General features: G+C 40.1%; 1 protein-coding gene across 1 annotated transcript; it reads left to right on the forward strand.

The window, feature by feature from the left end:
• The first annotated feature begins 3,532 nt into the window (after positions 1-3,532).
• On the forward strand, positions 3,533-12,937 carry LOC147458968 (gibberellic acid methyltransferase 1-like). The gene is made up of 3 exons (XM_086509739.1): positions 3,533-4,253; positions 12,107-12,382; positions 12,513-12,937. The coding sequence occupies exons 1-3, from the start codon at positions 3,588-3,590 to the stop codon at positions 12,840-12,842; spliced, it is 1,272 nt and encodes a 423-aa protein (XP_086365865.1). The 5' UTR covers positions 3,533-3,587; the 3' UTR covers positions 12,843-12,937.
• Positions 12,938-13,454: the final 517 nt, after the last annotated feature.

The raw sequence follows: 13,454 nt of genomic DNA on the forward strand, positions 1-13,454 counted from the left end.
TTATTTTCAATAGCCTTATATATGCCAGAGTGAATTTTCACCTTGTTTTTATGGAGTTCCCTTTGCCAAGGATATGTTGGGGATATTTGTAACTTTTTGTGATTAATGCAATTCAAGCTCGACATGTAATGCTAAAAAAAATGATAGGCATTTTTTAGAAATAGTATTTGAAAGGACATCAATTCTTTTGTTGAAAACTTTTGGAATTGAACAATCTTCACCCCTGTGTTCGGGAAAAGATTTTTCATCATGGGGTAACGGGTTGCTTGTATTGCTTTTAAGGGCCCTCCATAATCACCTCTAGTGGGCACATGCGGGAGCCCTCTCATCCTTCTAGAGAAGGGCTAGAAAGATGCTACCCTTCAAAAGAACTGTATAGAAATTTGAAATTGTAGTTGTATGCCCTTCCCAGTTGTCTACAAAGAAAGGATTGTTTCTTTATGGCCTTCAAAATGAAAAGTAGAGTCAACCTTTAAATTTGAGGGCTGAATAGGAAAGCAATGTGCCTTTAAATTTCAAATTTGAGGGTTGAATAGGAACAAGTGCATTTCTAGTAAAGACCTTTGGACGTCAAGCTTTGGTGAGATTATTCAAGAAAGTAGGGGAGTGATCTTCTCTATTGGAAAACAAATGAACTCATTTTAAGATTGAAATCTAGCAGTCAACCCTATCCGGTCTAGGATCTACTTGACACCAAAATGTAGCTATCTAGTAACTCTCGACTCTAGAGAAAAGGTAGCTCTGTCTATGTAATATTATCTCTCAAAGCATCATTCGTGCTTCAGGATGCTTGTAGATCTCTTTCCGGGTTAATATTACTCTTTCACTCACAATTATGGGTATGGAACATGAAATAAAATATGTCAATTATCTCTCACAAGTGGCCCACATAAACATAAGAAGATGCTTAATTAGTGGCTCTCTTGAAAGAAGCATAAACAAAGAAAGTCAACAATTTCTCCCTAGGGTAAAGCACCCAATAGAAGACCACCTAAGCGGGCTAACAGATTCCGACCGCCATAGTGTGTTGTTTTGAGCTCAGAGGGGCGCACCGCATAACTGAAAGCAACATCTACCGCCTGTAAAAGTCGCAGTCTGATCGGCTATACAGAGGTGATGAAAGACACGATGAAAGTTTTGCTATGTAACAAATTGGGGGGCGAATAAGGAGACACCTGCAAGGGGGGTAAAAAGCCAAAGCACCAGTGAGGATAGAACCTGAGATCTGAGGGTGAAGATTTAATTCCACATGCTCTAACCACGAAAGTATTGTTGCGTTGTTGTCCCTCAACTGAAGCTTTTCTGAACAAAAATCCGGGGTCGTCGAGTCTCTCTACACGCACCTGGTTTTTTATTGGGGGTTTTACCCTAGAGTTAAATGCTTTATTAAGGCCAACAATTTCTCCCAAGAGTTTATTGCTTTGTTAAGGTCATATACACATGGACCATTGAATATAAGAGGGATCCCTTTTTAAAAGAAGTAAATTATGGAAAACACAGAAGAATATATGTCCACCTCTTCTACGTACTCTTGCTATTATTGAATTCAGTGTACTGAGTCTGTTTCATCAAAACCCATTAATTTACTTTTTTTGGCTTTTTAAAAGAAACCTTAGTGTTAGTGTTGTGTTGGGTTAGGGAGACTTTCATTAGTGCCACGATGGACACTTACCTTAAACGTTATTTTAGTTCAAAACACATGGCTTGACTTCTCTTACATTCTATTCTTTTAAAATATTAAAGTGCAACTTCACCTTGCATGATTCTAATAAATTTCATACACACACACTTATCTACTAACATAATATGACGACAGGAGGAGCCCTTTACAGTACGTGTCGCAATTTGCGATTTGAATGCTAAAGTTCAAAACTAGAAAAAGCCCCTTTGTATGTGATAAAAAGAAGAGAGAGAGAGAGAGAGAGAGAGACTGTCGAAGACGGCCGACCGTATTGGTATATATATACACACACATCAAACACATATATATAGATTAATGAGTTCTTTAGATATATATATATATATATATATATATATATATGTGTGTGTGTGTGTATGTGTATGTATGTATGATCAAGCCATGGTAAAGGAAAGAAAATCGATAAAATATGTGAGAACTTAGTTCAAAAATCCATAAATTTTAATATTTCTTCTAGTATTTCCGGTTCGCTTCTTTGCAAGAAAGAAACTTGGTTGCTTCATAAAAGAGACATTTTTGAAGAATGTTTCGCCTTATATAATTCTAGTTAAACTCAACGTAATGATTTTATCACTTATTGTTTTAGAAAGCTATCGTGACCCTTTCACTTGTTAAATTAAATTAATAGGTTTTGATCAATATAATTTACTCACAATTGTGAGTTTTGCTTTTTTTTTTACCCATTAATTTATCCTCCAAATTTTCAAGGAATGTAGGATTTTGAAAGCAGAAGATATTCGCCATTGCCATCATCCTCTTTGTAGATCCCCTTTTCCTCATCATCCTTGTCTATGTGCAATCCTCACGACGTTTCCATGCACCTTATCCTCACGACGCTGCACCAACTCCCTTTGATCCCCATAACTCGACTTTGTGAGCCTTGCAGGCTCTGCCAATAAGCCTATAGGGGCAAGCAGGACCACTCCAAGTGCACACCGGAGCCTTATTTGCTCTTGGATCTCCATACATAGAGAGACTCACAAGGCAAGCAAGCCTTCTAATTAACAAGAGCACCACCAAGTTCCTTGATGTGCTTGAGGTCTCTCGAGCTGTCTTGAAATGCAGCCTCATCTTTGATGTCAAAATTAGCAAAGAAACAAACACGCACTTTCCCTACTCTTGCTTTTCTATTCCTCACTCTCCCTTCTCTAGAGGACATGTCTAAGATTACCGCTGATCGACCCAAAAAAAAGATTTTCCCCACCTACTAGCATACAAAAGATCAAACGTTTTTGGCAAGCTAAACAAAAATTCCAAGCTGATCAACAACAAAAATAGATATTTGCCCCACCTCCTAGCATACCAAAAGATCAAACCTTTTTTGGCAAGCTAAAACATGTGTTGGAGAAGAAGGGAGAAAACCATACAAATCTTAGTGTGCTTTTTCTTTAGTTTTCCGTTGGGTCGCTTCATTTAGGGCCACATGTGACTTCCTTTTCCTTCTCTATTTCTACATAGTGAATCTCCACCTTGATTTCCAAGTTAGTTTTCATGTTTTTTGCCATGTTAGTAAAGTGTAATATCACTACTTGGAAAAAAAACATAGCTTTAGTGTAATCTCACCTACTAATTTGAAGATTTACCTCTAAATTTTCATTTTGAAGGTGAGAAAACCTACAACTGTTAGAGAAATTTAGTGTAAAACCGTCAAATGTGGTCAATTTACCTGTAGGATTTCTCATATGTATGTTTCCATGTTTTTATAATAAAAAAATTAAAAAAATTCGAGCACTTGGCTACAAAGGGCGTTGTACTATGGCATAATATTCAAAGGCTAAAAAAAAGGTTACGTTGATGACTTGAATACTTCAAGCCCATCATGGGAGACCTAGAGTTCGAGAGGAGGGGAATTGAAGGTCATTGGGAATCGCCGAGCTGTGCAAGCAATATGGCCGGTGGTAATGATAGCCCGAGTAGTAGCAAATCAGCAGCTCGAGCCGCGGTGCAGGCCATGGCGATGGAGGGCAGCGCAAGCGAAGACAGCTACGCGCAGAACTCAGCCATGCAGAACCGCAATTTTCATGCCATAGCCAGGCCACGGCTGGAGAAGGCCATTGCGCATCTCATGATGCACTCCAGGAGAGAAGCTAAAGGTGGGAAGCAGCAACTGGCTATGGCGGATCTAGGCTGCTCCTATGGCCGCAATACGATTGATTGCGCTCTCTTCATCTTGCAAACGCTGCGCTCCTACATCATGCAGCGCACTACTGCGAAACACAATATTGCAGAAAGAGAAGCAGAAGCTACTGCAAGAGAGAAAGAAGACGAAGACGAAGCCGACGCTGAGGAGGCAGCAGAAGAGGAAGCTGATATGGAGGTGCAGTACTTCTTTTCAGACTTGCCCTCCAACGACTTCAACGCGCTCTTCCTCGCCCTCGACGCTCTTCAACGTCCCCGCACGCAGAACGACCAGCAGCTTAACCATCAAATTCGCATGGACGGTCACCTTAAAATGTACGCAGCGGGAGTGCCTGGTTCTTTTTATGGCCGCCTTTTCCCGTCGGGCTCTCTGGACTTCGTCGTCTGCTCCTACTCTTTGCATTGGCTCTCGCAGGTAACACCTCCTCCCTTATTTTTTCCTCTTTCAGTACATGCACGGCTAGAAATTTCTCTGAAGAGCCTACCTAGACGGCATGTGGGTGTGTCTGTGTGGAGAGAGAGAGAGAGAGAGAGCTGTTAAGGAATTTTTCAAAAGGGGTGTGTGCCTCTGTTTAACTTTGCCATAGCTATATCTCGCATGGGCATGGCAGGAGATGCACAAGAAGATTTAGAAATTGTCTCGTGTAGGAAAAGGGAGCATTTTTTAGTGTTTTTCATACAATGCATAACATCATGAGCTTCTGCTTGGGAGGCACCGCATACTAGCTAGGTTACGATTGGGGGTAGGGGACCCGCGGGCCCCCCCCCCATCGGCCCGGCAGTCCCCTACCCCCAATGTACCTAGTAGGTATGTTGTGTCTCCAAAAGCTATGATGTTGAGGTATGCATAACATCATGAGCTTCTGCTTGGGAGGCACCGCATACCTAGCTAGGTACGATTGGGGGTAGGGGACCCGCGGGCCCCCCCCCCATCGGCCCGGCAGTCCCCTACCCCCAATCGTACCTAGCTAGGTATGTTGTGCCTCCCTCACAAAAGCTCATGATGTTGAGGTAAGTCATAATGTGGGAATAATTGTGAGAATCTGTCCAAAACTTCTTGTGATGGGATCCACGGTAAGATCATTAAGCCTCGTAGATCTCGGACAAAGTAGTATCCAAATTTACCTCACCCCCATTGCCCCTTCACGCACCTCAGAAGATTGAACCTTCGTTCTGAGGGATGAGAGCCATGTGCTCTAACCACATCCTTCGGAGGGGTCATTATATGTAAAACTTGTATATCGCGTGCGTTTAAAGGCTATTTATAAAACCTTTTAGTTGTGATTTTTTCACCAATAATAAGGACCCTACCCGTTTTCTATTTAATTTGTAAACTTTTTTTAAAGATCATTTTTCAACACCCTTTTGTATCTGAAAATGTGAGAAAATATAAAATAATTAAAATCGTCTTTGTTATTGAACCCACAATATGATAGGTATTTTTTAAAATTGAAGTGATGCTCTGAAGGCCACATCGCCCATGCATGTTGCTCGTAGAATGTGGGGTCTTCTTCAAGCTTTGACGTGCAAACATATCACAATGGGAGGAAGCAAACTCAACAATCCGAGTTTATTTTTTTACCCAAGTGTACTTTTGTGAAAAATTCTAGAGCGCTCACTTAATATCAGGACTCTAGATTCATGTGAGCCTTTGATCCCATCTCCCATAGAGATATACAGTCAGTGTGTGTGTGTGTGTGTGTGTGTGTGTGTGTGTGTGAGAGAGAGAGAGAGAGAGAGAGAGGTTTAAGAGCAACAAGGAATAGATAGAAAGATCTATAACCAAAACATGGAAAAGAGAAAAGTGAACTGCTTTTGAAATGCACTCCATAGGGATGCTAAAACACCCAGACTTAGTGTGAACTCACTTGAAATTTGTTTCTAAGTTTCAAATGGAAGGAAAGTAAACCTATAAAATCTGAAAACATTCAATGTGAAAACCTTCAAATATAGAGCTAAGTTATGCCTAGAAAATTCCATGCGTTATATTTTAGAAGTTTTTTAAGGTTTTAGAAAAAAGTTGTTTCAAGGAATGATTTTGACTGACCTTTTGTATGGTTCAAATTATATTAACGCAAAAATCTAAAGAACTATAAAAATAATGCCAAAGACTTAAATAAAGATCAAAGGACCTTTGACATGGTCTTCCCTTTTCCGTTGATAAGCTTTTTGGGTATCTATACTCTTTATAATGCAATTTAAAATTTTTGAAGAAAGAGAGGGCATCCATGATTCACGTGTCACTCCATGGTTCATTTCAAAAAACACCATACAAAACATCTAATCTAAAATGCAAAAGTAAAGGGTAAGATTGTCATTTCATGCAAAAGTAAAGGGTAAGATTGTAAGAAATGACACCCTATAAAATGTAAGAACTGACAAGTCTTTTCAAATGTAAAATCAAAACACTTTCTATTCTATATAAAATAAATGTTGGAGTTTGATTGCACATAACAAAAATGGGATAACTTTAATGGAGGTTTTGTTACTTAATGTAAATTTACTTTTTGAAGATATAACAAAAAAGAAAAAATTTAGTGTTTTTTTTGTTTAATAGAAATGTAATTTTTGAAGATATGTTTGGCTTTATCTTTTCAAGGGCCTTTTTTCAAGACTATTATTGATATGTTTTTAAAAATTTTGGAAGCATGTATTTTTTTAAAGAGCTTGAGAAAAAGAAAAAAGCCTTGCCTAATTAATGTCGACTTAAGCTATCTCGCCTTCAGAACATGCATGACATGCAAATGCAGAGGTCGTTATGTGTGTGTGTGTGTGTGTGTGTGTGTGTGTGTGTGTGAGTGAGTGAGTGAGAGAGACCACCGCATTGCTTGTGTGTGTGTGTGTGTGTGTGTGTGTGTGTGTGAGAGAGAGAGAGAGAGAGAGAGAGAGAGAGAGACCACCACATTGTTTGTGTGTGTGTGTGGTGTGTGTGTGTGTGTGTGTGTGTGAGAGAGAGAGAGAGAGAGAGAGAGAGAGAGACCATCACATTGTTTGTGTGCATATATACACATGTACATTTATGAGGGGGAGAGAGAGAAAGAAAGATTTACAGTTGAGCTCACGCACTTTTCAAATTTTCAAGATATTATTTTTTGGCATTAGTGTATTTTTAAAAGGATAGCTAAAGTTTTTCACCCGTAGAAAATGGATTAAATGTCCGACAAAGACCAACCCTCACATTAATATCACCCCAAATCGGTAGGGAGATTTTCCATTTGATGGACCTTTCACCAATTCTTGGATATTTTGTTCTTTTCATTTTTAAGAGTTAACATGTAGGCCATGCTTAAAAATCTATGAATGCCTTAAATTTTGGCAGGCAAGGGTGCGAATCTAAAATCAACGAGAGAGAGCACCCCAAATGGGTAGAGAGATTTCCCAATTGATAGACCTTTTACCAATTCTTGGATATTTTGTTCTTTTTATTTTTAAGAGTTAACATGTGGGTCATCCTTTAAAATCTATAAATTCCTTAATTTTTGGCAAGCAAGGGTGTCAATCTAAAATCAAAGAGAGAGAGAGAGAGAGAGAGAGAGAGAGAGAGAGAGAGAACAATTTTTTAGTGCCGTATTTAATGTGTTGAAATGCAAAGTCCAACAAATGACGCGCGCAGGAGGAGAGAGGAAGACATAACAAAATGTTCGCGTGTAGAAACAATCTAAAGTGACTTTAAAAGTTACAAGATAAGTCTTCAGCAAAAGTGAATATCTATGGGGAGGAGGAGGAGAAGGAGAGAGAGAGAGAGAGAAGAAGAAGAAGAAGAAAAATTTTAATGCCATCTGAACAATCCCAAAAGATATATCTCACAACATGGATAAAAATAAAGTTTTATTTTTGTTATTATTTTTCTCTTCTCTCACTCTCTCTCTCTCTCCTCTCACTCACTCTCTTCGCTCTTCTTCCTCTCCACATCGCCTCCTCTCTCTCTCTCTCTCTCTCTCTCTCACACACACACACACACACACACACACACACACACACACACACACACACACACACAAGTACACACATGTCTTGATAAAAGGCGAATTTGAAATGTTATAGGAACATCCAATGAGATCTCAAAGATCTATCCAACCGATGGTAGAGAGAGAGAGAGAGAGAGAGAGAGAGAGAGAGAGAGAGAGAGAGAGAGAGACCAATCATAGCCATCTATAAACTTTTTATTTTTAAAAAATGAGAAAAAAGAGTTCGCTTCCTCCTTTTTTAAATGCGCGCGCGCATGAGACGTCATGTGTAATTTAGACAGAGGCCTTCAGACCTTCATGCAGTGACCAAATTTTGCTTCAAGCATATATACATATAGTGTGTGTGTATATATATATGTATAGATATGTGTATATTATATGTATATGTATATGTATATGTGTATATGTATATGTGTGTTGTTATATATATTATATATATATATATATTTATATATATATATATATATATTATATATATATATATATATATATATATATATATATATGTATGTATGTATGTATGTATGTATGTATATATGTATATATATGTGTGTGTGTGTATATATATATGTGTGTGTGTGTGTGTGTATACTATGTGTACATATAGATATATATGTATACATACATGCGTACAAGGATAGAAGCAAGAAGAGAGTGGAGCAGAGACATTGCATCCAATTGCGTTCCTATCATTGAAACCAATTCTAGAACCCACTCCATTTATTAAAAAAAGTTTTATTATTACATTGACTTCTCTTAGTTTTCATCTCTTCACACCATGCTAGCTTATCTAATCTCTATAATGAAGCTTGGTAGCATTGCTAGATCAAGGTAGAATCTCTCTCTCTCTCTCTCTCTCTCGCAATACACACACACACACACACACACACACACACCCGATAGAATTAGAGCACTCCTAAGTTTGTTGAACAAGGGCTAGAACTTCATGAAAAATAATGTCTATGAGAAGCTTCCAATCTTGGTATCAAAGAATGCTTTACAACATATATTAAAAGGTCGTGTCATGCATCACTTTTATAAATGTGATAGACTCTACGTGTAGGAAGAGAGTATTGATAGTGTTCCACTTGGAGGAGAAGATAGCTTTACAAGAATAGAGCCATTGTTTCCTTGGCCGTAGCAACGCGCGGGTCACATACTAGTCCTTTCCTTAAAGGTGCAAATTGTGAAATCCTTCCCTAGATTTTGGGTATGAACATTATCAGCTTTCTAGCCTTCTCGCAAAGTGGTCACTTTTCAAAATGTGTATTATATCATGTCTGTCAATTAAAAAAATATTAGCAGGTCAACTTTATACTAGAAGGGAATGGAAATTTTTAAAATAAGCTCATAGTGTAAATATAACACACATAATGCGATATTTATAATAATGTCTTGAACTCACATGATATGGAGAGATTTTGGTGAGTGAATGCTTAGAGAGCTTTCTGTTTGTATTTGACATTGATGCAATTGACTATGTTCCCTTTTTGCATATTCTACCTCATCTAGTGATCACTTTCTTCAACTTAAACTCTTTCCTAAAGCTTTAGATGTTGTACTAATGCAATAGATATGTTGTTGTATAGCATAGAAACCAGACATCTTTACAATTATATCACTTCACAAGGTAAGATGGACGTAATAAATGATGTACATTTGATATTATTCTTTTGCTAGGTCTCTGATACAACATTCATGCACCACCTCGGTGCGTGTTACCTCCATCTCGGAGAAATGTGAGGAAGACTCAAGAGACAACAGTTGCACCGTGTGCACTGCTTTCTCCTTGCCTTGATCAACAGATTTCCCCTTGGGACAATCCTTTTTTCCATGGACGCTTCCCAAGCATTGAAAACATAACTTCTCTATTTTAACCTTCTCAAATTTCCTCAGGAGAGAGAGGCTCTCAAGACCCCTTGGGTTTTTTAGCTGTTTCACAGTTGGCTGCTGTAAATTTCCTTTTATTGTGCCCATGCTGTGTGTGTGTATTACCATGTGTATTAGCAGGCACATGACTACTATGTGATTTCTTCTCATCTGGATCATCCTAAGTGTGAGCTTTCACTATAGCCTCCTCAAGTGTTTTAGGGTCCTGAGTCTTGACGCTTCTTAAGCTCTGGCGTCACACTACGGAGAAACCCACGTACTTATTGAAAGGTGTCTAGTCCTTCCAACTTGAGGATAACATCCCGATAGCGCGAGATATATTCAAGCAATGATGGGTGTTGGTGCATGGAACACATGTCCCAAGACGTCAATTTCTATCTGCCTCATTCGTGGGCACGAACTCTTTTCTAAACATAGCCTGAAAAGATGTCCAACTCTGTGGTATGATATTCTTCTCCTTGAGAGACGTCCACCATTTATAGGCCTTGCCTTCCAGAGTCGGACTTGTCTGCAGCGCTCTGACTGCATCCGGAGTACGCCGTAAGACGTGAATTCTTCCCACTTGCTGAGAAAGATATTCACTGCATCCTTATTGCACTCCCGATCCTCTCCCTTAAAATTTGGTGGATTTGTATTTTTCAACAACTCGTCCACCTCCTTCACGGTTCCAGAGTGGAGAGAATCCGGAGATGGACCTTGTCCATGACCAGGAGGGCCCTGTCCCTGATCGGCTACGTGCTCATGCATGTGTGTGTCAACAGGACCCTTGGCCTGTTGTTGTGGCCTGATGTTGCATTAACTGTATCACTAAAGTGGATAATCTACTGACATTTTCATTTAGTGATGCAAAATTTGTTTCCATCACCGATATATGTGCTTGAAGTGCTCAAAACGCTTGGATATCGAGCAATTCATAAGCGTCATCTCCTCTCGTAGCTTCGCGGGTACCCTTCGTGAGAGTATCCAGCCGCGAGCCATCATTGGGAGGATCGGGCATATTGCGCTCCAAGTCAAAATTCATGTTGATATTTGAATCCATGGCAACATTGTGCATTGCTAAAAAAAAAAAGAATACTAGAAGAATACCTTGATTCCAAAAGATGTCGCAACCTTAGTATGCACCATCGTCGTCGATAATTAGCCGTGCTAATTACTCCTTCAAATCGCAAATAGTTATTGGAAGAAACTGTAACGGATTCAATTCGACATTGTCGAATTTCCCTTGACCTGTCGGTGGTTTTGCATATTTCCAAAACCGGTGGTGCTTGATGCCAAAGCGGAATTTTGAGAGATGTCCGACACCTCAACTCTGTAGATTTGCCGAGTTTGCAAAAAATAAAGTTCACGAATTTTTCTTGAACGCCTTGACTTCGAGTTCGTGATTTTTTGCACCTCGAACGGAGCTCAGCCGAATACCATCAGCGAATTATAGAAAAGTTGGGATGTTGTTGTGGGTACCCTCCCTTAACTGAATTAAGTCCTAAGGCCTTAGGTGTTTATGTGTGAACTCCAAAGCTTCAATTGAAACGCTAGCGAACAGAGAACAATGCCAGAGAGAGAGAGAGAGAGAGAGAGAGAGAGAGATGACACTGGCGACCAGTGTGTAGCTCGCCTTGCTTTGCTCCAAGGTCGATCTTTTCTCCCCTCGGACTTGCGACCTGTTGCACCCTTCTGCACTCAATTTGTCAAGGGTCGAGTTTCTCCCCTCCTCGGCTCAAGGGTGCCTACACACGGGATTTCTTCTTCGTCTTGCTCGACTTCTTCCCCGCCAGGCAAAAAAGGAGCTCCAGAGCCCTTTGCATGCACGTGCAAAAGCATGAGAGGACCACGCCTGCCTTGGGCTATTTTTAGTTGTGGTACCAATATGAAGCCCAGGGAACTAACTTACTCAAATTCATCGCCCAACCTCCCATATATAGCCCTTGGCCTTAGAATCCCCAATCCACATTGACAGTCGGCCTCTTGGCCCAGGTCGGTGACGACCCCAACACACCACCCCCGGTGGGGGGGGGGGGGGGGGGGGGGGGGGGGGGGGGGGGGGGGGGGGGGGGGGGGGGGGGGTGTTATGCCTTTGGCATGACAAAGGTAGGGAATAGCCTAGTGACCATGTAGTCGAAAGTCGGGCTCATGGCTTGGTTGTTTTTTCTTACAAGGTGAGTGCATGGGTGGAAAAAAAATATATTTTTTGTGCATATTTACAATGATGGGACATCTATATGCATAAACACAGACTCATGGTAAACCATAATTTGGGATGAGGGAGGAGTGAGTATTAAGGGGTACTTCTCAAAGTAGGCATAGCTATTAGAGTCTTTGAATGAATATTTACTGTCTTGTACCTAACTACATGGATGATTCATGGCTTCTACCTTCATGGATGATTCATGGCTTCTACCTTCACATTGATCAGGTTCCTCCAAGTATCCTTGATAGATCCTCTTCTTCATGGAATGGTGGCCGTACATGGATTTATAAATCCACACAACATGTGTTCGATGCCTATACTTCGCAAGCAAAAGCTGATGTAAGGAGCTTTGTGAGAAATAGAGCCCATGAATTGAAAAGTGGGGGAGTGCTTTTCGTATTTGTAGCGGCCTGTTCGAAAAACATAGACAAATGTGCGCGGCTACATCAAAATAATATATGGGAGATTTTTGACCAGGCATGGTTTGAATTAGTGGAGGAGGTAATCCAGCTTTCAACTTTAAGGGCATGAGATTCCTTGTTTTTTGGGCAAGTTTTAACCTTAAGGGCATGAAATTCCTTGTTCTTTTGGGCAAGTTTTACAAGGGGTGTGTGTGTGTGTGTAAAAGCAGGGTATAATCACAATGGAAGAGAAGGAGATGTTCAACATGCCCATGCTTTTCCTAAATGAAGATGAGCTAAAGAGCGCGCTCACAGAAGCTCCCGAATTCCAACTCCTACACATAGAAGCTGTGGAAAACATCAACAAGCAAGAAAATTTAAGTGTACAACAATGGGCTGCATTCCTTGCAAGTGTGACAAAGCCTACTGTGGATTCATATTTAGGACCATACAAAGCTGCACAGTTATATGAGAGGATGAAATCTCTTGCCATACAACGAACCAGCTTTTCTATACGTCTTATGCATCCTTTAGTGGTTGCTTCCCTACAACGCCTATGATTTTGTTCTTTTGCTTGGGAAATCAAAATAACCACAAGAAGATTTAGAAATTTTCTCATGTAAGAAAACGGAGTCTATTTCATACAATGCATAACATCATGAGCTTCTGTGAGGGAGGCACCACATACCTAGCTAGGTACGATTGGAGGTAGGCGTTGGGGGGGGGGGGGGGGGGGGGGGGGGGGGGGGGGGGGGCTACCCCCAATCGTATCTAGCTAGGTATGTGGTGCCTCCCTCACATAAGCTCATGATGTTGAGGTAAGTCACAATGTTAGAATTATTGTGAGGATCTGTCCAAAACTTCTTGTGAACTAGAAGCACAGTTGTGGCTTTGTTCTTGAACAATCAATATAATCAAAACCACAACCGGAGGAATAGGAGGCCTCCTTTGATATAATTTATATGAGGTCTAAACTCTGGAGGCACTGTGACATAGAGGAATATTCTGGTATGCTTCTTGTGTCCAGAAATGCAAATTAATGAAAAAAAATTACTATGAATAACATAAACATAAGCAGTTTGAGAGTCCTTCTCCTTAAAAAAAACCTCTATGCATAGAAACACATTATATTAATGTCCATATATTTCTCAAAAAGAAGTCAGCTTGCTTTT

Source organism: Adiantum capillus-veneris, chromosome 4, assembly GCF_014529385.1.
Source record: "Adiantum capillus-veneris isolate H3 chromosome 4, ASM1452938v2, whole genome shotgun sequence".
Classification (NCBI taxonomy): domain Eukaryota; kingdom Viridiplantae; phylum Streptophyta; class Polypodiopsida; order Polypodiales; family Pteridaceae; genus Adiantum; species Adiantum capillus-veneris.

What these genes read in the sequence shown, in the direction of transcription:
- LOC147458968 (XM_086509739.1), top strand. Translation starts at nt 3,588, where the DNA reads ATGGCCGGTGGTAATGATAGCCCGAGTAGTAGCAAATCAGCAGCTCGA. An exon ending in CTTTGCATTGGCTCTCGCAG is followed by an intron (nt 4,254 to 12,106) that starts GTAACACCTCCT and finishes CACATTGATCAG; the next exon opens with GTTCCTCCAAGTATCCTTGA. An exon ending in GGTTTGAATTAGTGGAGGAG is followed by an intron (nt 12,383 to 12,512) that starts GTAATCCAGCTT and finishes GTGTAAAAGCAG; the next exon opens with GGTATAATCACAATGGAAGA.